The sequence below is a fragment of the Archocentrus centrarchus genome, chromosome 13 (assembly GCF_007364275.1).
Source record: "Archocentrus centrarchus isolate MPI-CPG fArcCen1 chromosome 13, fArcCen1, whole genome shotgun sequence".
NCBI classification, from domain to species: Eukaryota; Metazoa; Chordata; class Actinopteri; order Cichliformes; family Cichlidae; genus Archocentrus; species Archocentrus centrarchus.
This window is the reverse complement of record NC_044358.1, coordinates 16,850,452-16,877,043: the sequence shown is the minus strand read 5'-3', so window position 1 is coordinate 16,877,043 and position 26,592 is coordinate 16,850,452. Positions and strand designations below refer to the sequence as shown.

Here is a 26,592-nt window from a genome sequence, read left to right as displayed (position 1 = left end):
GTGATCTTCCTCTGTGCCTCCTGCCTGGTAGCTTCATATTCAACATCCTTTCTCCAATATATCCACCATCCCTCCTCTGCTCATGTCCAAACCATCTCAGCCTTGCCTGTTTGTCTTCAAACTGCTCAAAACCTGAACTGTCCCTCTGACATTTCTCATTTCTAATAACACCTTAATACTGAAAATCTTAACATCTTCAACTCTGCCGGCTCTTGGTCCTCCTCCTCATCTTTTTGTCCATGCCACCGTCTCTCAACCGTACATCACAGCAGGTCTCACTACAGTCTTGTAAACCTCTTTCACTCTTGCTGCTATCCTTCTGTCACAAGTCACCCCTGACACGTATCTCCACCTACTCCGAGCTACCTGCACTCTCTTCTTCACCTCTCTTGTGCACGGTCCATTGCTTTGGATGGTTGACCCCAGGTATTTAAACTCATCCACCTCCACTATTCCTACTCATCCACCTTCACTACTCCTTGCAACTTCACGGTTCACTCCGTCTCATTCTCATTGTTTTTTTTGGTCCCACTAGTAGCAGGGCTTTGGACAAAGTGTAGATGTAATAAAATTTGGCACCAGCATTATATTGGAATATCCTTTTGATAACACCTGGGGTTCAATTAGAAGCATACACACCAGGAGACTGAAACGACTGGGCTTATGAACTTCTCAGTGTGTGAAGATTAATGTTAGAGATGTCACTGTGGTTTTGTGTACTGAAGTCATTGTCACTGACGTGCTGGGCTGTGCAAATTACACCCGTACCCTGTGTTGCTTCTAAATTATGTTTCACATGATGAAATTAAAATGCATTTTCACTGCAGTTTTCCAAGTCATTCTCCATGCAATTTTGTCTTTTCTCTGTTAAATATAAGAATTTCACGGACAATGAACTGTAATCTACAGTAAAACAGTTTCCATTATCTCAGATGTTCAGTCATATAATACTTTTCCCTATGAGGAACTCTAGGAGAACCTCCAGTGTGGATGAATTATAATATCAGCTGCATTTGATTATTGTCCCCTCTCCTCTTCTCATTTATGTGTGTGCATCTGTGTGTGCTTTGTGTACGTGATCCTCGTCTTTAAAGATTTGCTAGTGGATATGTTGGGAGTGCTGGCCAGCTACAGCATCACAGTGAAGGAACTGAAAATGCTCTTCAGCATGCTGCAAGGAGGAGGAGGCTTCTGGGTAAGTAATACCAGGACAGGGATGCACAGAGGTGTATTTTGTGTGTGTGTGAGAGAGAGAGATTGTTTGACATTGTCTCTTGAGTTGCCTCAAGAAACCCATCAACACTGATCCGTCTGTGGCTTGTTCTGTAATTGACTTACTGCCGAATGATTGAATGAAGTAACTGAAAAGATATTGAGTGTCTGCTGTCCAACCAGTCCCAGAGAAAAGCCTTCAACTGTCTTATCTCTACTCTTTTTATCTTTGCCACCTGTGCAGCCGAAGCATGCAGTAAAAATGTTGTCGGTGCTCAATCAGATGCCCCAGAGACACGGTCCAGATGCCTTCTTCAACTTTCCCGGTCGCAGCGCAGCAGTAAGCTTTCCTATTTGACTGTACATTCTGTTATGAAGCAGTTTTCATACATGCACTGCAGGCCTGAACTTTTCTGGATGTTGCATGTGGAAATGCAATAAAGAGATCTGATTGATTCCCCCCGACATTGTCTGGTGTTCATGTGTGAAAACGGCTTATAACTAATGAACATTAATGTATCCACATACAAAAACTGCATCTCAGATACCTTTTGAACTCTGTACAGTGAGCAATACACTTTCTATAACGTGTGATATACTCCTCTGTACCTTTTTTAAGGTATTAACTTTGGATCTTTTTCCACTGGTTTGCTGGATTTTTAATCAACATACTGCAGGATGCTGATTAAAGCAAGTCAATGAGGTATCGCAGTGATGTCATTAAAAGTAATTTTTCTTAGTGATCACTTAAAAGTTGTTTTAAACTAAACTCTTTAAAGTCTTTGAGATTAATTGCAAATTGCACTCAAATATAAATGGAACTTGAATCATGGCTGGATTTATGTCAAAGAGGCTGAACGCTTGCCGTGATAAAGGAGTCAGCGTGAGAGGTAATTACACTGTCATCACCTAACATTGTGGTCTGCAGTTCCAAAGCAGTCATTAAACATTAGACCATAAATGTTTAACTGCATGCACATATTAGAATGATTAAAATATGGATTTTATACATTTAAAATGTTTTAACATTAGGAGCAGAAATGTCAAGAAAATATGGATTTCTGATATTCTTGTATATTTGTGTGAGTGGGAGTATAAATGTTAATTTAGGCCGTCAGTTTAAGTTAATACTTTATTTTTTACTTATAGGATTTTAATTCACCTTACTTACTATAATACACCAAACTGCAGCCACACCTGGCACACAGGTGCATCTGATTCATCTGTATCAGCTATCATGATGCCATTAGGCTGCCTAGCAGCCACCTACTAACGGTACTAAAATGACCCATACTTAGAATTTATGCACCTTTAACTCCTTATAAAAGCGTTGTATCATTTTAATTTCACAACCACAACATCTATTTTACAGCCACAAAACTTGACACATATATATATATATATATATATATATATATATATATATATATATATATATATAATATGATGTCATCATGCCACCAAACAAAGGACAAAAATTACATTTATTTAGTAGAGCAGGACCTGAGCATTGCAGGAAAGCCAGAGAAATGGGCTAATTTTTATACAGTCAGTCCCGTGTTTATCTTTATTTTATCCACCTCCCCCATTTTCTTGACTTTTCTCAGCGCGATTAAGTATATCCGTTTGCCAATAGCACAAACAGCCCAAAGAAGAATGCAGCATTGACGTGGACTAGTGTATATAATTTCCTTTACCCTGTCATGGAGCTCCGCTCGAGCACAAGTCGAATGTAATTTTAAGGCGCTGTCTCTGATGGTGCATGAATTTGTCTTTTGCTATTGTTTCTTTTTAGGCAATTGCTTTACCTCCTATTGCTAAGTGGCCTTATCAGAATGGGTTTACATTCAACACCTGGTTCAGAATGGATCCCTTAAATAACATCAACGTGGACAAGGACAAACCATATCTGTACTGGTGAGTACACATGAACTTGTGTTTTTGCTCCTTTTCCCGATATCCTCAGTGCACTCCCATCCCTCTCGTAGGTGCTGTAAGTCTACATTATGACACCAAAGAGAAGTAAATTGCACTTTCTTATTTTTCATCATTCTAATTGCTTTAGCTTTGTATTAGAAATCATACCCATCTCTGCAGAGACCTATAAAGCTACAAGCAGCTTTATTGACAAAGCAGTATGGTGCCTGATATGCTGTGACCTACCGTGATTTTCTCATCTAAGCAGATTATGACTGCAACTTGTTTTTTCAAGGTTAAACTAGTTTTACAGACGCTGTTTTTCACACACTGGCAGCTCTTATGTAATGCGGTTTGTGAAAGGGCTTCATTTTTTTCCAGATAATGCTGATGAATTATAATAAGAATGGGGAATTAGGTGAGATTATTGAGATTAAAACCCACAGAGCCATGAACTACAGCGGTTACGACTGTCGACTCCAGAGGTGAACTGCTGCAGTGGGAGATGCTATGGAGGTGTTAATTTAGATCTGAATATCTGCCACATAAGGTTCATCTAGCAGCTCTTGCAAGAGCTTGTGAGCAATTAGCGCTAAAGTCAATAACCTGGAAGTGCAGTGATGTTTGGCTTCTCTGTTTATGAGAGGAACTTTGGGAGAAAAGCTCGAAATACAAAGGGACATATAAAAGAGTTGTGGTAGGAGAGTAAGCCAATAATAAAGATGAAAAGTCAGAGAGAAGACTAATTGCCTGAAGACGGCAGTTAGTTCAATGTGAATTTAAGAGTCTGTTCACTCTGGAAATACTTGTTCTGTGTTTCTCAGATGTGCAACAGCAAAAAAGAAAAAAAAAAAGGCTAAGCTGGGAAGTTTGTATTCATCCATTCATGTTTGTATTCAGCAGTGATAGAGTCCCCCAAAAAAAGGTGAGATATGCCAAGTTAATCCTGTTTATGCTTTGCTCTGAACGCCTCACAGCTCACTGGCAGGGCATGTAGACAACAAAAAGAATTGTATCTTTTAGAAAGGAGCATGTCCACTGTGTCTTGGCTCGCAGAGCGGTATCTATGTGTGGGTCATATATTTCTCTGGCTCTGCATTCACCCTGCATCGTAAAGGCCGGTATTCTCTTTATCTGGCTTGACAAAGAGGTTGCTTTGTTTTAGATGGTGGTGTGGTGGAGGGGGGGGGGGTGGGGGGGTCTATGAAGATGGAAGACTAATATAGACCTGAAGACTGTGAGAGTGTATTGAGTAAGTGTCAGCAATGAAAAAGATGTTCACTCCAAGCAGAGTAGGAGCAAAGAACTATTGTTGTATTGCAAGGATGTTTGTGTGTGTACATAGTGTGGGCTGTATAGGATCTGCTCCTATTGTTTACAAGCTGAATTTCCTCAGTGCTGCTGTAATGTATCTTTTTGTGGAGGCAGGAAGATCAGAATGGAACGATTTGCCATTGAGAGCTTTGCTAAAGTGTGGTCTTGCTTTTCTGTTTGCTTAAATAGATTCACCATATAACTTAATGGCGAGGTATAATATCTCAGTTCTTTCATGAGTCTTAAGGGTTATCTGCCAGTTGCTTCTGCAAATTGCTTTCTGGCCACACAGCGCAAGGCATTTAAAATGACACGACCGCAAACGTATTACACAGAGGAAAGCCACCATTCTCTTAATTTGTTTTTCTTCATGTGGCATCTTAAGGGGGAAACATCCAAACGAAAACTTGAAAGCAGAATAAAAAAATAAAAAAATCAGACCACAAAACGTGCTATTCAAAAACTTCTGCTTTTGCTGCTTTCAAATTCTATTATTTTCTGTTTGGGGATAAATACGTTTGGGTTACCCTGTCAAGTTTGCCAGCTCATGATATATGGTGTAAATATCTCTTTTTGCAGCTTTCGCACCAGCAAGGGCATCGGCTACTCTGCACATTTTGTTGGTAACTGCTTGATCATCACATCCCTCAAGTCTAAAGGAAAAGGCTTTCAGCATTGTGTGAAGTATGATTTTCAGCCCAGGAAGGTAAGAGCAGCTGTGGCTGTTTGGTTTTCGGTTTCAGATATTCTTGTGGCTCTTGTTTTTTTTTTTGTCTCAGTCTTTTCGATTTCATTGCAATATAATTAACTTGGATTTATTTTCATGTCTTACTGGTCACTCAAAGTGCTTTAGGCTACAGTTCACATTTTAACCACACATCCGTGCAGCACTTTATTGTGTACACTTCAGGCGCTTGATCTACCTCACATCCACGGCCAATTTAGAATCACCAATTAACCTAACAAGCATGTCTTTGAACTGTGGGAGGAAACTGGAGTAGCTGTAGGAAACCCATGAGGAATGGGCCCAGCTGGGGTACAAACCAGGAAGCTTCTTGCTGGGAGGTGACAGTGCTAACCGCTGCACTGCCACGCTGTCCTTTATTGATTTTCTGTGTGGGGGGGAGACAGCAGGTGTAGAGATTTTCAGTGTCAGTGCAGTCGTTTTATTATCTGAAAGATTAGAGCTGTAGCTGAGGTTTGCAGAAACTCTTTTTGCTTTGATATGATTGTTTTACAGTGTAAAAAAACAAACATGCCAGCATGGATTAGGGGATTTAATAAGCTTGGTGGTTAACAAAATCTAATAGATTGGACAATTTGGAACAGTGTCTTGATCCCAGTTGTAATTCCCTGTTCCTTTTCTCCCCTTTTTTTAAAAATTGGTTTCAGTTTTTATCTTTACTATTCTCCAGCTGCTTCCTCAGTGGTGCTTGTTGGCTTTGTCTCTGTAATATATTAATACCTTGACCTTATTTTTACACCAAATCACAACATAAGTCAAGTCGCAAATGTCTCCATATAAACCTGAAGTGTTTAAAGCCCCCGAAGCAGTCTTAACAGGTCTAATTGGATGTGAATGTAGATGAGAATATGAAACTTAATTTAGCATGAAGTGTCAGTGTAGCGTACCTGTCCCTGCAGAGAAGGAAAGCTGTCTCTAAGCATGTGTCAACAATTAGAGGCTTCACATAAACACCTGGGAACAACTATTCGTCTCATTCCAAGTGCCACAATGCAGGTGTGATTTTGCAGAATATCTTAGAAGATAACGTGCCTTAAATTGAGTTTTTAATTGATTTTTGGGTTCAGACATCTAGAGATAAGTACAGTTCTAATTTATCTCCAGACAGCTTTCATTCTTTCCCTTGGCCATGAGTCCTCTTTTAAGTGTCCTTACCTTTGCGTGCAGACGGCAGTAATCCTATTAGACTGCTCATAGTGCCCTTCCTGGGTCAGCCTAATAAAAAGTAGGCATACAGTCAGGTAAGAAATGGGCAGTCTGTTTCCTGCTGTTGTGAGTGAGTGTGTCACTCTTACCCAGTGTTCATATTATGAGGAGCTTGAATGTTCTGAGGCGCAGCGTTATAGCGGTCTGCAGCTCTGCAGTGGACATCCGTATTATTGTTATCCACACAAGCAGCTTGATATGGGGAACATATCCAAGAGCAGTACAAACACTAATGCAAAGAAATTCTGCAGTATGTTGAATTTAACAAAACAGCAACAACCGCCCACCTCCACCCCCAGGGTCAAGTAAATATATATTTTTCAGAACTCATAATTAAGAGTCCCCGTATATTGTCTGACCTGTAGTGTCATCCCCCTACTCTCAAATAAAGACACACAAAAAAGTCCCACAAAAATATTCTGGCACCAACAACCACGCCGCATTCAAAGCCACTTAAATCCCTTTTCTTCCCCATTCTGATGCTCGGATTGAACCTCACAGGCCGTCTTGACCGTGTCCACATGCTTAAATGCACTGAGTTGCTGCCATGTGATTGGCTGATTTGCATTGACAAACAGTTGAACAGCCGTACCTAACAAAGTGGCCGGTCTATTAGTTACTCTGCTCTCCTGCAAATTTGAGAATGTTAGGTAGCAAATGAAATTTCTGTTCTTTTTAATGTTGTGCTTCACTAATAAATAAAGTTTATTATACGATAATAATAAATCTTTCCCTTCTCACCTTTAGTGGTACATGATCAGTATAGTCCACATCTACAGCCGCTGGAGGAACAGTGAAATCAGATGCTATGTAAACGGACAGCTCGTTTCTTATGGAGACATGGCGTGGCACGTCAACACAAATGATGTAAGTCCTCTTCCTTTTTCCTCCGTCTCACTGTTGTCATATCGTCCTGATTTTAATGCTTGCTGGCACAGGCTGACTGAGGCTGCCACATCAGTGTTTCGCATGGTTGGGTACTGTATACATCGTCAATAATTCTCATTGAGCAAAATGAGTTTCAACTTACCGTTTCCCCCAGAAATCTGACTGGAATTTTATTTTTTATTTGAACATGCATTTGTCACGGTTGTGCTGCAGTAGATATGGGAATAAAATTTTGAGACCCAGCAGCTGTTTCATGTGTAGATAAACGGTAACTTCCATTAGACTGAGGCTGTCTCATTTAAAATGTGTGATAACAAGGTGAGTTATAGTGTAACAGAATATTTGCATGTTCTGATGATTTCACACAGTGATTTAGGAATGATTAGTGTAGCGTGTGCGCTCGCAGAGAGGAAGCACATTTGCTTTGAGCCAAGTGTGGTTCATGAAATATTCAGCCACGTTAAATTAAGCTGCGTTAATTTTTGATTTTTTTTTTTCTTATTTGTAGAAGAATTTATTTATTATTTCATTATTCCAAAAGGATTTTTTTTTTTTTCATGTGCCACATAGATGGTCATTTGCACAGCTAAAAGTAGGTTTCTGGTAACATTCAGTGCTTTAACAACTTTGTTAGACCACCACCCAATGTGAAGTATAAGTAAGGTTAATACAGATATAATTATTGTTATCCATACTTTTCAGATTTACTGCTTTACCAAAAAGCAGCTAAAAATAGTAAAGTACATTATTATTTTTTTGATTAAAATACCAAATTACAGTTATTCTCTTATTATTCTCTTGCATCCTTTCACAGAAAAAATAGTTTTAGTGGTCGAATGTTCTGCTCAGAGAAGTCCAGTGTGTCGACTCAAATTTGGGTATAAAAACACGAATAGTTTATTTGCCTAATAAATAACAATATGAGATTTATTTTTAAACTAAACAAGTTTTTGTTTTTGTGACAGGGGTCTAATGAATTTGTTAATGTTTTCATTTGCCTCTTTGCTGTTGAGGCTGCAGTATTAAAAATTAAATGTTGTCATCTTTTGATAATTCTTTTCTCATTGCCTTTCACTGCCCGTAACCACAACATAGGCACAGATTATTGCATTACATTGCACTAAAGCTGCATTTTTTTAGTCAGCATAAACTAAAAAGGTTTATTGTTGCATGTTTGTGTCTTATGACTTCTTTTTCAAAATAATGCCTGAAATCATACATACGTTGGTCTTAAAAAAGCCTTTCTTACGGGGTTAAATGAAACCGAATCTCTATCTGTCATGGTCCTGGGCCGGTGGCCCAGTGTTTTGGTTTCTATTTGTGAAGTTCTGTTCTATTTCTAGTTTTGGTTATAGTTTAGTATTTGAATCTTAGTTTCTTTGTTTTCTGTTTTTCATGTTCTGGTTTTCCCTATACTCCCGTGTGTGTGTAACTCATGACCCTCTTGTATTTAGGTTCCCTTTGGTTTAGTTCTGTTTCTTAGTGTCTCTCCTTTGTCCCAGGTCTGGTTTAGTTGGTCATGTTCTCACTCCCTTTGTCAGTCTGTTAAGTCAGCATGTTTTTGGTTAGGTCAGTTCCTGTTTTATTTTGACAGTCTTGTGTTCCTTGTGCTTTGTGTTTAGTTTTGCTTCCCCTTTGTCATTAGTCTCATTTGGTTCACCTGTCATCCCCTGTTGTTTCCACTTGCCCTAATTCCCTTGTGTGTATTTAAGCCCTGAGTCTTCCTTTGTTCATTGTTGCGTCGTCGTCATTGTTTCACCCTAGTGTTCCCCTCCTAGCTGTGTGTTTTGGTTTTTGGTTTCTCCCAGGCTTCTAGTTTGTTCCTGCCCTGGTGGAGATTTAGAGTTTTGTATTTTTTGAAATAAAGTCGTTTTTAGTTTACATCTGCGTCAGTCCTGCACTTGGGTCCTTTCCCTCCGCACTCAGCCCCTCATCGTGACAGAACGACGCAACCACCATGGACCCAGCGGACTACCACTTTTTCGAGCCCGACATGTGTGAGCCGTGGCTCGCTTCTGAATGCGATTCACGGTACGTGGGCACTCGCCTGGCCCTGGGAGGGCCCGGCTGGAGGAAGAAACCTCGGCGTCGCCGCCTCCCACCTCTGTCTCAAGCTTCCTCACAGCAGCTGCCTGCCATGACAGCTGCCACCTCTCCCTCTGCCATTACAGAGATAGGTGTGGGTGGCTATTTCTCCTCCCCTTCGCAACGGAAGACGCCACTCACACCACCCCCACTAACCTGCTCTTCGCCCGCCGCATTCTTGGCTCAGATGTGGGACGTGGACGAATCAGAATCAGAATCAGAATCAGAAGGTTTTTATTGCCATATGGGTGAACAGGTTCACAGCATTAGGAAATTGCTGCGGTACTTCGTGCTTACAGAAAAAAAACAAAAAACAAATAAGTATAAAAACTATAAGACAATATACAAGTATACAAATTGCAAATATACAGAGATATTAGTGCTATAACTATAACACAATATTACAAAATTACAAAATATACAGTGCAGAGACTAATTAAAAGATAAAAGAATGCAAACTATATTCCACTAATATGTACATCAGTGCAATCAGACAGGTGCATAGACATAGGGTCATCAGCGTTTGTGGAGGGTGGTGGTAACAGTCTTAGGGTAATTGTTCATGAGTCCAACAGCAGAGGGGAAGAAACTGTTCTTATGGCGGGAGGTTCTGGTCCGTATGGACCGTAGCCTCCTGCCTGAGGGGAGAGGGTCAAAAAGTCTGTGCCCAGGGTGAGAGTGGTCGGCTGTGATCCGACCTGCACGCCCCAGTGTCCTGGAGGTGTACAGGTCCTGGAGAGATGGGAGGTTACAGCCAATCACCTTCTCAGCAGAGTGCACAACGCGCTGTAGTCTCTGTTTGTCCCTAGTGGTGGCTCCAGCGTACCACACAGTGATGGAGGAGGTAAGGATAGACTCAATGATGGCAGTATAGAACTGCACCATGGTCCTTGCTGGCAAGTTGAATTTCTTCAACTGCCGCAGGAAGTACATCCTCTGCTGGGCCTTTTTGACGACAGAGGTGATGGTGGGCTCCCACTTGAGGTCCTGGGTGATGGTAGTTCCCAGGAAACGAAAAGAGTCCACTGTGGTGATGGGGGTGTCAGTCAGGATGATGGAGGGTAGAGGGGCTGTGTGCTTCCTAAAGTCCACTATAATCTCCACTGTCTTCTTGGCGTTCAGTACCAGGTTATTGTGGCTGCACCAGGACACCAGACGTTTGACCTCCATCCTGTAGGCCGACTCGTCCCCGTCTGAGATGAGTCCGATGAGAGTCATGTCGTCTGCAAACTTAATAAGCTTGACAGACTGGTGGTCAGAGGTGCAGCAGTTGGTATACAGGGAGAAGAGCAGAGGAGAGAGGACACAGCCCTGAGGAGTGCCAGTGCTGATGGTCCGGGAGCCTAACACCACCGCGCTTCCTGTTTACACAGGCAGGAGGAAGCGCGGCTCTCGGCGGCGAAATTGTCAGCCTTCGCCTGCCGCAGCTATGGACTCTGTTCAACCCCAGCTCACCCCTGTTTCCCCTGCCAGACCACCAGTTAACCAGCTTCCTGTGAGTAAACATGCCCCTTTGTTGCATGAAGAGCCTTCGTGGGAAAATAAGGGCTATTCGTGTTTCGTGTCTCCGCAAGGAGAATGTTATTGGTATAAGGACAGTGTGGAGATACTGGACTCTCCTTTGCTAGTGGAAGCCTACGACTCCATAAAGAGTGATCAGATGTCAAGTGGCTTTGTACAACTGAACCATACTTTTCCTGCATTCAAGCCTGATACTGGTAAAGACCTCTTGTCTTCTTCTGCTGAGACTGCTTTTGTTTGTGAGACTCCTACAACCCATCCTGCAAGATTCGAGTTATCCAAGACCATTTCCAACAATATAACCACTGTGAGAACTGAGTTTGTGGAGCCAGCTAATAGTGTCAGTCTGCATTCTTCTGATAGTCTAAAACAGGACCTTTCGGATTATGTTTCTGAACTATGTGAACAGTGGCTCAAACAACCCAGTGAGGGAAACAAGAAAGCCACTGTGCATTGTTTAAACAGTTTAGTGTCAGGTTTTCCCTGGCTTCTGGACTCCTTGCCTATTTTTGTTAAAAAGACTTTGTTAGTGAAATAATTCCCTCTGTGGTTAAAGTATCGACATCTGAAGAGACTGTTAGACACCCAGAACCTGCACCCATTCCTGCTCCTCGGGTGAGGAGCACCCAGCCCTCGTCTTCAGTTAGCACTTCAGAGCCCTTAGCTCCCTCTGCTCACTCAGCTCCCTTAGCTCCCTCTGCTCACTCAGCTCCCTTAGCTCCCTCTGCTCACTCAGCTCCCTTAGCTCCCTCTGCTCACTCAGCTCCCTTAGCTCCCTCTGCTCACTCAGCTCCCTTAGCTCCCTCTGCTCACTCAGCTCCCTCTGCTCCCTTAGCTCCCTTAGCTCCCTCTGCTCCCTCTGCTCACTCAGCTCCCTCTGCTCCCTCTGCTCACTCAGCTCCCTTAGCTCCCTCTGCTCACTCAGCTCACCCTGCATCGGAGCCTTCAGCTCCCTCTGCTCGCCCTGCTCACCCTGCATCGGAGCCTTCGGCTCCCTCTGCTCGCCCTGCTCACCCTGCATCGGAGCCTTCGGCTCCCTCTGCTCGCCCTGCTCACCCTGCATCGGAGCCTTCGGCTCCCTCTGCTCGCCCTGCTCCTTTAGCTCCAGCTTCCCCTGCACCCGTACCTGTTCCGCGGGTGGGGGCAGCCACGGACGGGCTGACCTCTGCACCCGTTCCTGTTCCTCGGGTGGGGGCAGCTAGGTCCAAGCCTTTGTATCAGTTTTCAGCGTTAGCTGCAGCAGCAGGGACTCAGTCAGCCTCTGTGGCTCTCCCTCTATCCCAGTCAGCTGTAGCTCCAGCCTCCGCTCTATCCCAGTCAGCTGTAGCTCCAGCCTCCGCTCTGCCTCGCACTCAGTCAGCACCGGTGGCTCTGCCTCGCACTCAGTCAGCCCCGGTGGCTCTGCCTCGCAATCATTCAGCCCCGGTGGCTCTGCCTCGCACTCAGTCAGCCCCGGTGGCTCTGCCTCGCACTCAGTCAGCCCCGGTGGCTCTGCCTCGCACTCAGTCAGCCCCTTTAGTTTTGGTTCCCCCTGCAGCCTCAGTCCCAGTCCCTTTGGTCCCAGCTCCCTCAGCATCAGCTTCAGTTCCTTTAGCGCCCTCAGCTCCACTTCCCTTAGCTTCGGTCCCTTCAGTTTTGGTTCCTTTAGTCCCCTCACTCCCTCCTATCACCTCAGCTCCTTCCCCTTCGGTCCCTTTGGTCACTCCCTTAGCTCCCTCCTCTGCTCCGCCTCAGCCTGCACTTCATCTGTCTTCACCACCACCATCAGACTCACCTGAACAATCCCCTGAGCAGCTCCAGCTGTCCAGGGAAACAGACACTCAGCCTGCACCTCGGGCCTCTGCTCCGCCTCACCCTGCACCTGCACTTCATCTGCCTTCACCTCCATCTTCAGACTCACCCGATCCATCTGCAAAGCAGCCCCAGTCATCGGAGGAGATGGCTGCGTGCCCTGCAATGCAGCCAGGGAGTCTCGCTCAGTCCGAGCCGCCGGGGGTCTCCGCTCAGTCCGAGCCGCCGGAGAGTCCTGAGGGTCCTGCGCCAGAGCCCGTGCATCCCGCTCAGTCCGAGCGTCCTGAGAGTCCTGAGGGTCCTGCGCCAGAGCCCGTGCGTCCCGCTAAGTCCGAGCGTCCTGAGAGTCCTGAGGGTCCTGCGCCAGAGCCCGTGCGTCCCGCTCAGTCCGAGCGTCCTGAGAGTCCTGAGGGTCCTGCGCCAGAGCCCGTGCGTCCCGCTCAGTCCGAGCGTCCTGAGAGTCCTGAGGGTCCTGCGCCAGAGCCCGTGCGTCCCGCTCAGTCCGAGCGTCCGGAGGGTTCCGCTCAGCCCGAGCGCCCTGAGCCAGAGGGTCCTGCGCCGGAGCCTGTGTGTGCTGCTCAGCCAGAACCCGTGCTGGAAAGTCACGCTCTGTCCGAGCCTCCTGTCCTGTCTCGTCGCCGCCGCTGGGATCGCGGCCGGCCTCCTGTCCTGTCTCGTCGCCGCCGCTGGGATCGCGGCCGGCCTCCTGTCCTGTCTCGTCGCCGCCGCTGGGAGCGCGGTCGGCCTCCTGTTCGGCAGCATGGCTCTTTCGAGTTTCCTGGCTCCTTTAAGTTCCCTGGCTCTTCTAGTGTTTCTGAGCCTTTCAAGTGTCTGGAGCCTTTTGAGTACCTTGAGCCTGCTCACCTTCGTCCTCGTCGCCGCCGCTGGGAGCGCGGTCGGCCTCCTGCTCGTCTTCGTCCTCGTCGCCGCCGCTGGGAGCGCGGTCGGCCTCCTGCTCGTCTTCGTCCTCGTCGCCGCCGCTGGGAGCGCGGTCGGCCTCCTGCTCGCCTTCGTCCTCTCCGCCGCCGCTGGGAGCGCGGTCGGCCTCCTGCTCGCCTTCGTCCTCTCCACCGCCGCTGGGAACGCGGTCGGCCTCCAGACTTGTGTTTTCTTTTGTTTGGACTTTTTTCCAGCCGTGTGCTGCCGCCTTCTGTTTCGTTCCTGGTTTGTTTTTTGGACATTGTTGCTCCTTGGGATTTTGTTTTGTTTTTGTCTCGAGCCCTCCGTCCTGGTCCCCCGCCGCCCGCCCTGGTCTGGCTTTTTGTTTTCGTGTTTTGGGCCGTCTGGAGCCGGCCCTTGAGGGGGGGGTACTGTCATGGTCCTGGGCCGGTGGCCCAGTGTTTTGGTTTCTATTTGTGAAGTTCTGTTCTATTTCTAGTTTTGGTTATAGTTTAGTATTTGAATCTTAGTTTCTTTGTTTTCTGTTTTTCATGTTCTGGTTTTCCCTATACTCCCGTGTGTGTGTAACTCATGACCCTCTTGTATTTAGGTTCCCTTTGGTTTAGTTCTGTTTCTTAGTGTCTCTCCTTTGTCCCAGGTCTGGTTTAGTTGGTCATGTTCTCACTCCCTTTGTCAGTCTGTTAAGTCAGCATGTTTTTGGTTAGGTCAGTTCCTGTTTTATTTTGACAGTCTTGTGTTCCTTGTGATTTGTGTTTAGTTTTGCTTCCCCTTTGTCATTAGTCTCATTTGGTTCACCTGTCATCCCCTGTTGTTTCCACTTGCCCTAATTCCCTTGTGTGTATTTAAGCCCTGAGTCTTCCTTTGTTCATTGTTGCGTCGTCGTCATTGTTTCACCCTAGTGTTCCCTTCCTAGCTGTGTGTTTTGGTTTTTGGTTTCTCCCAGGCTTCTAGTTTGTTCCTGCCCTGGTGGAGATTTAGAGTTTTGTATTTTTTGAAATAAAGTCGTTTTTAGTTTACATCTGCGTCAGTCCTGCACTTGGGTCCTTTCCCTCCGCACTCAGCCCCTCATCGTGACACTATCAACCAGTCTGATGTTTTTACTCTTCCACAGAACCTCTTGTATAGATCTTCACTTGTTATGCAATTTGCTGCCGCTGCTGTTGTAAATTACCCTTTGATTTTGTGCTGAATGCAACTAGAGCACATACATTTTTCTCACTGCCACAGAGATAATATAGAGGTTTCATTTCTTTGTAAATTGGGGCTATTAGGAAATTCTTTCCATCAGGGAATAGTCGAGGTAAACACTGAAACAGTGTGTGAGAATGTTATTTTGAAAAACCAAATTGAATTTCTAGGCCAGAATAAAAAAAAAAAAACCTATAACCCATTTGAAGAATCAAATATTGTACATTTTACTTTTTGACCTCCTCCTAATAGAGCTGTGATATATATATATATATATTTGTTCCTTTAGTCCCAAATGATGTTGCCTCTTTTTCTATGTCCCTCTTGCAGAGTTATGATAAGTGCTTCCTTGGGTCCTCAGAGACAGCGGATGCTAACAGAGTGTTCTGCGGCCAGCTAGGAGCTGTCTACGTGTTCAGTGACGCTCTCAATCCCTCTCAGATATTTGCAATTCATCAGCTAGGACCAGGTTATAAGGTATGTGCTTATGGGTGACTAAATTAGATTACATGTAAGCAGTTTGCGTTACCAATTCATCTGTGAAATCAATGAGCAGCTCTGTCCTGCTGTAGTTCCTTTGCCTTGTGCCTCCATCCTGCTTTTCCTCCCAGATAAACGGCTGCATAAATTACCTGCTTCTGGGGAATAATGGCACAGTACACAGAGGAGAGCAGCAGGCCCTCCGAGGGGATTGAGTCTTGAGCCAGGTTATATCAGCTGCAGCAGGTGGAGCACTCGCAAGCATCTTAACAAAAATCAGAATGTAGAAAGATGCTGACCTCATGGAATAAGGATTACAGTGTGAATGTTTATCATACAGTATGTTCACTTAATATCCCACTCATCTTAAAAATACAGGAGGTGCCTGTTTATTACCATACCATACCATCTTTATTTATAAAGCACTTTAAAACAACCACAGCTGACACAAAGTGCTGTACATTAAAACACAAATAAATAACAATTTAATAACTCTTTCAGGTTAAAAAAAAAAAAAAAAAAAAAAAACAGTTTAAAACTAGATCCCGCTGGAGTTAAAAGCCAAGGAAAAAAGATGGGTTTTAAGACGAACTTTAAAAGTGGACAGTGAAGGGGCCGCTCTAACCTGCAAAGGCAAGTCATTCCATAACTTAGGACCAACAACAGAGAAAGCCCTGTCCCCTCTGAGCTTCCTTCTTGATCTTGGTACCTCCAAGAGCAGCTGGTCTGCTGACCTGAGAGACCGGCAAGGTATGTAGGGGTGAAGAAGCTCAGAGAGGTAAGGCGGGGCAAGATTGTGCAAAGATTTAAAAACAAACATAAGAATCTTAAAATGAATCCTAAAATGTACAGGCAACCAGTGAAGTGAGGCCAGGACAGAGGTCATGTGCTCTCTCTTTTGAGTTCCCATCAAAAGTCGTGCAGCAGCATTTTGAACCAGCTGCAGACGTGAGAGTAGCGACTGACTGACTCCAAAATAAAGTGAATTACAGTAATCCAGTCGAGATAAAATAAAAGCATGGATCACTGTTTCAAAATGCTGCCTAGATAGAAATGCTTTTACTGATACCAATTGCTTCAAATGATAAAAACTGGACTTAACCACAGCTCTGATTTGGCTGTCCAATTTAAAATCACTGTCCACCTTAAAACCAAGATCAGTAATAATGGGTTTAAAATATACCTCCAATGGTCCCAGGTCAACAGAGGAGGACTCACAGGAGCCACTGGGTCCAAACACCATTACCTCTGTTTTCTTTTCATTAAAATTTAAAAAGTTCAAGGCCAACCAAGCTTTAATATCACCTAGACATGCCAGGAGATGTTTTATGGAATGGATATCCTTCTTCTTCAAGGGCAAATAAATTTGACAATCGTCAGCATAACAATGAAATGAGATTCCATGTTTTCTGAGGATAGAACCCAGAGGCAGTAAATACAGTGAGAAAAGCAGTGGGCCCAGAATTGAGCCCTGCGGTACACCACATGGCAGAGAAGCAGCAGATGATTCAGCATCAAGAATGCTCACAGAAAAAGTTCTCTCTGCCAGGTAAGAACTGAACCATTTAAGAACAGTGCCACCAATGCCTACTAAGTGGTGTAAACGAGATATTAAAATGTTGTGATCTACTGTATCAAAGGCAGCAGTTAGGTCAAGTAAAACCAGAACAACATGGTTTTACTTGACTATTGTCAAGTAAAACCATGTTGTTACTATTGTCAGATTTGTCTCCTTATTGTCTCACATTTGTTCCAGACATTGATATAATGCTCCTGCTTCTGCACAGTGTTAAGCCCTACACCCTCTCACAAAAGTAGGAAAGCCATGCAATGGTAAATAAACCCTCAACACAAGATGTGCCTCATGCAGTTTGCACTCTCCCCGGCCAATTTGTGCCACTGGTGTTTTCTCTCCAGCTGTTTTAATGATAAAGTAAAAGCTACACGGCCGAAGATGATGTGAGTCGGGTCCCTGAATGCCCAGGGAATTCTCAGAGAAATCGTTGTTTGGCCTTTTTGCTAATGACTAGTTACTTGTTGTTCAGCTCCTTGACTGCATCTCTTGATCGTCTATTAAGAAACAGCAAAGCAATCATTCAGAATTGTTGAAATAATGAAGACTAAATGTCCCCAGGGGAGACAATTACCTGCGGTTGATGAAGCTGTGAACAATGTTTTTAAGACCTAGACAGGTGAGTTGAGGAGAAAGGCCAGACAGTTGTCTGGCCTGTTGATTTATTGTTGTAATGGGAGTGCTATACAAATGACAAGAGGTCTGTTTTAATTGAGAATTGCATAGAGGAGTCTGAGTGCACTCTCTCTCAGCATACATTTGTTACAGTGTGTACCGTAAACTCGATTTTATACAGTTTGAACTCAGCACAGCAGGAGAAAAACCATCCGCTCTGATGTATGATTTATTCTCTAATCCACGGTCCTTTCATCCATGTTTGATGTCCGACATGCTTTCACTTACTCCCACAGTGTATTGAATGTAACTGTAATTTCTGCACTTAGTTTAACTGCAGAGATTATTGTTGCCCAGGGTTACTTTTTCTGTTGCATGTTATGATTTATGGCTGTAAATGTGAGAGAGCTGTTTGCTGAATTTGTTCTTCAGGCTCTGAATTTGATGTACTGGAGTTCATTTCAGTTGAAGTTCAAACAAACAATATTTATTGTATATTTCCAACTTGGCTGCCTTGATTGACCCGAGACATTCAAAGACACTGACGGATAAAGGTTTGGGGTAGAGGTGCTGCTACATCAGTGTTACCTGTGGGGCGCAGGCTCATGTCAGGTGGGGCGCAAACGACCTGGGAGAAAAATCATGTGGATCAATTACCATGCCAGAACAAGGTATTATGTTAGCAGGCACGTTAGCACGGCGACTAGCGAAACTCTCCAGCGTCACCATCTGCTGTGTACATAGAGCCCCACCCCCCTGCACCCTGGGCAAAGTGGGCCACGGTGGAAAAAGTTTGAGAACTACTGTTCTATATGCACTGCACCTGACAGCAACTGACATATAATTAATCCATCCATCCATCCATCCATCCATCCATCCATCCATCCATCCTCTTCTGCTTATCCTGTTCGGGAGGGGGGGCTGGAGCCTATCCCAGCTGTCACAGGACGAGAGGCAGGGGACACCCTGTACAGGTGTCGCAGCCTGTCGCAGGGCTAACACAGAGAGACAGACAACCATTCACACTCACATTCACAACTATGGGCAATTTAGAGTGACCAATTAACCTAACCCCAGTAAGTGCATGTCTTTGGACTGCGGGAGGAAACCGGAGTACCCGGAGGAAACCCACACAGACCCGGGGAGAACATGCAAACTCCATACAGAGAGGCCCGGGCCGAGGTCCCAGGCCTTCTAGATGTCATTCTAGCTGTGAGGCATTAGTGCTAACCACCACGCCACCGTGCTAGTTAGGTTTTTTTTTTTTTTTTTTACATTCATTGCTCCTGCTTTAGCAGTTAGTCAGCCTTTGAAGTCTAAAAAACAACAAAAAAAAAAAACGACTCATGATGTCCAAGATCCATGTAGTATGAAGAACATGATTTACACTGGATTCTGGCAAATGCAGCATAAATATTTTAAAAAGCCTGAAAATTCTTTATCTGGATTCTCATTCTTAATATTTTCTTTTTTCCTGTCTACCTTGTGAGAATAATATCTGTATTTGACCAGTCAAAGCAATTATTCCATGATTTATGCCTTCTCATATAATGCACGATTTCTTTGTCCTCTATTATCAGTACCATATGTGTTCTACATAAGGCAGATTAGCCTGTGGAATTTATGACAACACTGCTTTGCAGTATGCAACACAAGCTGCACTAGTAGATAGTGAGGGAGTGGCACAATTCTGGTTCTCTGTTGTCAGCGAAGGGGACCACAATTACTGATGTAGAAGAATACACTTTATGGACAAAAGTATTGGGCATCGAGCCAGGCAGTATGCCTTTACAAACACTTGTGATAGAATGGGTCATTCTTTGGCAGTGAATTCAAATGTGCCACCATTGCAGCAAGTTGGTTTGTGAAATTTCTCACCTCCTGGATATTCCAGCATCAAGTATAAGTTCCATTATTGCAGAGTGGAAGTGTTTAGCAATTCACGAAGTGGCAGGCCACATAATGTTACAGAGCGGGGTTGTCGAGTGCTGAGGTGCATAGTGTGTAAAAGTGACCAACACTCTGCGGACTGAGTAACAACAGAATTCCCATCCTCCTCTGGCATTAACATCAGGATAAAAAAATGTTCACTGGGAGCTTCATGGCATGGCTTTCCATGGCCAAGCAGCACACGCAGGCGTGCTTTAGAACATGCTTTAAAAAATCATCCCAACAGTAATTTTAATAAATAACTTAATCAGTGAGGAGGAGGCATTCAAGTAGATGGGGAAAAAGACCAAAACAGGAAGTAAAACAAAAGAATGACAAGCAATGTCAGTGACTTTCAAAATAAAACAGAAAATTGGCAGCCAACAAACAGATGATAGACATGGGACTATTTCCCCCCGATTAAGTAACAAACAGTATACAGACCCTTTGACAGATGTAATAAAACAATAAAATGGGGCTTACAGACAACATACAGATATTCAGCAGTACTTAATCTTCAAACATTGGGTAATACTAAAAAAAAAAAAATCTGTGTTTAATTGGAAACTTCAAAAAAAATTTGCATTTGTGTTAGTTTGTAGCCATGTTTGGGTATGTTGTTTTAGTTTGCGTCACAGGCAGTAGGGCGTGTCCCAGCTCTCTAAGTGTCTTCCTGTGGTGTGCAGAGAGACTTGTGGTTGCCCCTGGTCAGCGTCAGCCTTTGGGACTTGTGGAAAAAAGGAGGAACTGTACTCTAATTCTTTTTTATGACTGGCTGGTCTGCCAGAATGATGCTGTCACGCCACAGGGTTTGATAGCCAAAACCCATGAGATCATTATTTTCACACTGTGGCAAGGCTGACACAAAAGTGCAAAGCACTCGAGCTTGTTATTTCTTGTCACTTGGGCTCTAAGAGTTGAAACTTTTGAAGGATGTTAGAGACTGCATGATGAGATGCATGATGTCCGCTTTGTGGACTTGATCATAGCAGATGAACAGATTATCTCTTATGCTTTTTTATCATCTGACTGGAAGTAGATACGCCGTTAAATTGGGCTCAGCCCTCTCAGTTTCAGTGCTGTGGGGAAACTGGTGTAGTGCCTCTACAAATACAAGAATCTTTATCAGCATCATGTTGAAAAAGGCTTCAGCTTAATCAGAATAGCATTTTAAACACAGGAAAATGTTCTAGAAACACGAAATGCCAATTTTTAAACTTCAGAAAATACAAGGTGGTGTTGTGCAGTACGTGTACTTGTTGTTTAATATCAAAGACTGTTATTAAAGACTTCGTATCTTATGTTGGTACTGAAGGCTGCCACCCACTTACAACTCTGCACTTCAGAGGCAGTTAGAATAGAAACCATAATCATTGTAGAGTTTGACACCCTGAGTCAGATCACATTTTTTTTTTTCTTTCCCTTTACTCCCTCACTGAGAACAAGAATCCCAGATTTAGATGCCTTTTAGACAGGTGTGCGAACCCTGTTTGCCATGTTGTGTAACATACTGTATTTATCTACAGTCCCTCTAGGACCAGATGGTTGTTTCATCACTGTTGCTTCAGCTCTTTCTGCCTCTCTTTATCTTACCACCACAGTCTTGCTGCCCATAAGTCAGAGAGGGAAGGAAAAGCATTTCTCTCACCCATCAATAATTCAGCCCTCCTGATTAGAGAAATTGATTTCTGCATTCACACTGCATTGACAGATTAATTCAGCTCATCTGTCAACAACTAATTGATTGAGTAAATTGAGACTAGTCTGTCATCGATCAGCAGTTTGTTATGGTAGCCATATTGAGTGTGTTACTAAACTACTGACTGATTGAACCTGCACTTTTATGAGACATGGTGGTGAAGGCATTATGGGAAATATGACACATTCATTCATACAAGACAGACAGTCCCAATAAAAAAAACTGAATTATTGTCGTAATCATTAAGTCACCGGTTTATTTCTCTCAGCTGGGTGTAAATTTATCATCGGTTTTCTTTTTCTTATTACCATAACTGTGAGGTGGCACAGTCATTTGAAGCTAAACTGCCGACCGCCAGCTTTAATTTGAATGTGTTTTCAGCCTTATTGGCAAAACTCGTCCCCAATTTGTTCCTGCTTCATGACGGTATTGGAAAAGAAAATGACTTCTTTCTTTGGAAAGGAAGTCAATGCAAAAAAAAAAAAAATTTTTAAATCCCAATACAAAAGAAAACCCCCTTACATACCTTATCATACCTTAAAGACTGCTCTGATGGTGCATCATCTGCAGCCTTTTTTGTCTTCATGAGAATTCAGGAGTGATTGTGCTCGGCTTGAATTTACTCAAGACCAGAGTGGAGTAAATGACTTTGTTAAATTAATGCAGGTACACAATCATCTCTGGTATCAAAGCAGCTTTGATCCTTATTATCAGACCCTAATCATTGTACTCTGCAGTCGAACCTGAAGATTGTCATCAGACAGTGTTACACTCAGAACAAAAGGAACGGCTCAACTTCAAAGTAAAGCGAAATAAAACCAAATGAGAAAAGATATGCAGCAAATAACTACATATGTCAGTCTCCACAGAGACATAAAGATAAAAAAAATCCTTTATTTATAAAAAAGAAAAACATTGAATTAGAAGGTGTGTCCAAACTTTTGACTGGTACTGTATAAAAATGTTTTATAGAATTTTTACATCTCATTTATTGGAAGTGAAATTACACCCACTGTTTTCCTATTTTGAATACAGCTTTTCTTCTGACATGTAAACATAATGCTACTGCCACGTTTCACTTGATTCACTCTGTTACTGAAAAGCTAATTTTTTTTTTGCCTTTTGTTGTTGATTGTAGCAATACAGAATGATAAAGATGAACAGGATGCTTTAATCAATGGAGAAAATTAATTTTGAAAATGTTGCTATGCTGTGATGCACTCAGTGTCAGTCATTTATCATTCTTAAATGAAGTTATAATTAAAAGATAACACCCAAGAAACAATGATGTGCTCTGAGAAACTACCCAGCCTATCACTCTCACTGCCCAGTCTCTCTTTTGTTTTTGTCGCTCCTTCATTTGTTTTCTCGTTTTTTTTCCCTAACAGAGCACGTTTAAGTTCAAGTCAGAGAGTGATATTCACTTAGCAGAGCATCACAAGCAAGTATTATATGACGGCAAATTAGCCAGCTCCATCGCCTTCACCTATAACGCCAAGGCCACTGATGCCCAGCTGTGCCTGGAGTCCTCGCCCAGAGAAAACGCCTCCATCTTTGTGCACTCACCGCACGCTCTTATGCTTCAGGTCAGTTTGATTTCTTTTAACTTTGCGCTCAATACTTCAGGTGCTGACTCATGCATCTTTATTGTGTTGGGTCTAAAATGCAGCCAGTATGAATGCGTGTTTATGGGTTTTGCATTATCCTTCCAGGATGTGAAAGCCACAGTGACTCACTCCATCCACAGTGCCATTCACTCTATTGGTGGGATCCAGGTTCTCTTTCCCCTCTTTGCCCAACTGGACTTTCATCAGCTGAATGACAGCCAGGTGGAAACGACTGTCTGGTAGGAAGAAGAAATATTAATCCTGTAAAACTTCTTTTGCAAATTGGAGTTGATGCAGTAGAAGCTACACACATGAAACTGCAGATGATAAAAAACATTGTTGGGAGTTAATTACTTTTTCATCCTTTCATTGTGAACTGTGAACTGTTTTGTTTGTGTGGCTGTGTTTGTGACTGGTGAAGGGTAGGCAACTAAAGTAATATTAATGACTTCTCGAAGCAGCTTAAGGGTTGTTTTTTTCTCTATAAATGTAACCATCTGATCAGGCTAAAGTGTGGCATATTCCAGCATCTAATTTCTCTTAATTGGGAAGCCAATGAGGTGTTGCAAATAATTATCACCTTTTTTGTAGTGTTATGGTTACGGGCAGTTAACCTCAGAACTCACTGGGAATAAAAACAGAAAAAAAAAATGGCAGCAGTGGGCCATTTTGTTAAACTTGATGCTAAATATGATCAAAAACCAGGAGTGCTGGTTTGCTGATGATGTAAATGACTCAGCACCCAGATTCTGGAGCCACGGGTTTGTTGGACAAATAATGCAGTGATGAGATTTTCTGTATCACACAGCAGTCTCGGTCAAGCTGTAGTCCCCTTTCATTATCATCTCTACTCGCTGCTTCAGACTTCGCTCACTCTATCATTCTGAGCTGGTCTGCCCAAAGCTTCCCAACTGTGCCCAGGATTGAGCCTGAGCTCTGCTCTAATCCCGTGTTAGATCAATGACATGGATGGACGCAGGAGTGGCCACATAGCAGCACAAATCCCTGACACCCAAAGCTCTGTGCCTCTGTAGATTCCTCTCCTCTCAGCTCGCTGTCCCTCTTTTCTCTCTTTCTAGCATGTTAGTCTTTGGCTCACTGTGTGCAACTCGCCCAGGCACTTTGCTTTGTCCTTGCCGTGGCTTTTAGACTGAGTCCTTCTAAAGCCTGTTGGGCTGAGAAGTTCAAAGCGTCTGCAACAATTAACTCCCTATAATGCCCACGGATCGGCCGTGGCTGCTCTTGACAGCATCATCAAATAGTGATTTTAAAAAAAAAATCCCCTTTTAATAATAATGTGAGCCTGTGTCACCTTGATTTCCAAGCAATGCTGGTGTCACATCAGCCAGATTGGAAAGAATCTGTGCTTGCAGTAAAGGATCATGGGATAAGCCATAACCACACAGAATTAAGTGTCACCTGATTCTGTTTTCTGTCTAAGTAAGCAGTCAAAAGCGAATTCCAATAAAACAAGGCAGACTATGAGACATAAAGTTAATATTAAGTAAATGAGTTTGTATGCATGTAGTGTGTGTTCACTGTACATGAGCAGGCCTGCACAGGGGTGATTGTGTCCTTGTGATTGTTGTTCTCGGGTGAAAACCACTAGAGGATGTGAGGAAAAGCCGATTAAGAAGTGTCACCAAGCACCACTGTTGCTCAGCCAATGGCTTCAGTTGAGAAAAAAAACCCTGCAACAAAGGAAAAAAATGCCTTCACTGCACTGCCCTGCCCCCTCGAACCTCTACCCCCACCTCACACACAAATACTGTACCTACGTACCCTGTTACTGTTCAGCCTAAAGGAATTTCTCTGTCCCCGGAGAACCCGGCAAACCAGCCTTTTCTCCTGAACTGAAGAGGGATGAAAGCGGTGAGCTACAGTTCCCAGCTGACTGCTGACATCCTCTGAAAATGACCTTGTTTTTCTCCCCCCTTTTCATTCTGTTTATAGAATAGTTGATGAATGAACTACTTCAGCATCTTAAGTGTGTTTGAGTAGATGAGCATTTTATTCCTGTATAAGAAATTTTCTTTTACTTTTGCAGTGCTACTCTCCTGGCTTTTCTACTTGAAATGCTCAAGAGCTCTGTGGCCATGCAGGAACAGATGTTGGGAGGAAAGGGCTTTTTGGTGATTGGATACCTGCTAGAGAAGGTATGGAGGCGCTTACACAAGATATCACCACTGTTTCCTAACCAGAGGGAACAGTTTCTTCTCAGGAACTCCTCATTTCTAAATGAACCTTTGTTACAAAACCTATAAAAATATGAGATACTATCAAAATGCTTTGGGGGCCCATAAGAAATGAAACAAAATACCTACATTTGGATGATTTCCCATTCAGGTTCATCTCCTTGTGCATGCTGGGACTGCTTTCAGCAAAGCTGCTATTTTTAGATCACAGAGGGTGAGCTTGCAGCTGAGCCTCTGCGATGTCTGCTTGATCTCACACAGCTCCACGATTGCACCACAGTTTTGGTCGTATTTGCTACATGTCCTTCATCAGATGTCTCAGTACAATCCCCAAAAAAACATGCTGTTGACATAATGGACATCTTTTAGCTTAAAACTGTAGCAGTCATGCTGTAAGCTGTCTGGACATGCACAGGAAGATGACACTGAAGGGAAGGTTTGGTCTCAGACACACCTTGAACACACCTCACTATAGAGCCCTGCATGCTCGTATGACTTGACTGAAGAACAGCTTTTACCCCACAGCCATCACACTGCTGGACACAAAGCATTAGCTCCTCTGCTAACAGACCACAGAACAGAACTGGGCTCAGCATGCCTGCATAGACTCACACATGCTGCTTTACATTTTACATTTGTGCAGTACAGCTCATCATTCATCTTCCCTTATCTCCATAATGCAACATGTCTGTGGAATATCATACACTGTGCATATTCACACTCTCTGTGTGTATTTTACCTCAGAATAACTTCTTTATGTATTCAATTTATTACAGTTTTACTTTTGTTGGACATCTGCTGCCTTGTTCTAAATGACATGCTGTTCTATATAATCTGTCTATTGTTATGATGGGCTCACAGGCCGCAACAAAGAATGGAGTCACACTACAAACTGAATAGGGATTACCAAGGGTTTATTATAATAATCATGATGTGTCTAAATCTGTGTCAGTGGTATAAAGTGGTGCATGGATGAGTTGACAAGTGTATGGCAAATGATGTGTGTGCAGAAACCAAATTAAGATAATAATAAGAACCAAACAGGGTTACCGCGGCATGTAGACGGTGTAGACACCGTCACAGGAACGGAGCAGAGCTGGGGCGAGGCGCCTCAGAATTCAAGGTTTAAATAGCCTAGACCTACACCTGCTGGTCACCAGATACATGGATGGGATACTAAGCTGGCCAAAGGAGGAGACAAGACAAGAAGGCTCCTTACCATGCATGGAAGGTTTCACCCCAAATCCAGCACCCTGAGACTGTATGCTAAGCGTAAGGAAGGAGGCCGAGGACTAGTGAGTGTAAGAACCACTATCCTAGATGAAGCAACAAAGATCCACGAGTACATCAGGAAGATGGCCACAACTGATCACATGCTTAGTGAGTACCTCAGGCAGCAGAAACCCGAGAAAGAAGAGAAGCAAGAACAGGAGCCATCATGGAAGGACAGGCCTCTGCACGGCATGAACCACCGGCAGATAGAAGAAGTGGCTGATATCGAAAAAATCCTACCAATGGCTGGACAAAGCTAGGCTGACAGACAGCACACAGGTCACAGGCCTGTGGTAGAGGACCTGAGCTTGGAGCACAAATAAATATATATATATTTATTATTAAGGAACTCCTACAAGACACGTTTTATGGACACTCATTACAGTTGCTCATTTTTCTGACGTTGAAAGGTGTTTTGAAAAAAGCGTGTTCAGCACTTCATTTCCTAGCTAAAT

General features: G+C 43.5%; 1 protein-coding gene across 1 annotated transcript in view; it reads left to right on the top strand.

The window, feature by feature from the left end:
* Positions 1–26,592, top strand: part of nbeab (neurobeachin b) — a 216,828-nt gene that overhangs the window by 52,313 nt on the left and 137,923 nt on the right. The window contains exons 3-11 of the mRNA XM_030744567.1: positions 1,095–1,195; positions 1,457–1,552; positions 3,008–3,129; positions 5,023–5,149; positions 7,142–7,261; positions 15,098–15,244; positions 22,452–22,649; positions 22,776–22,909; positions 24,718–24,826. Coding sequence (XP_030600427.1) covers positions 1,095–1,195; positions 1,457–1,552; positions 3,008–3,129; positions 5,023–5,149; positions 7,142–7,261; positions 15,098–15,244; positions 22,452–22,649; positions 22,776–22,909; positions 24,718–24,826 — 1,154 coding nt within the window. The remainder of the gene's footprint in view (positions 1–1,094; positions 1,196–1,456; positions 1,553–3,007; positions 3,130–5,022; positions 5,150–7,141; positions 7,262–15,097; positions 15,245–22,451; positions 22,650–22,775; positions 22,910–24,717; positions 24,827–26,592) is intronic.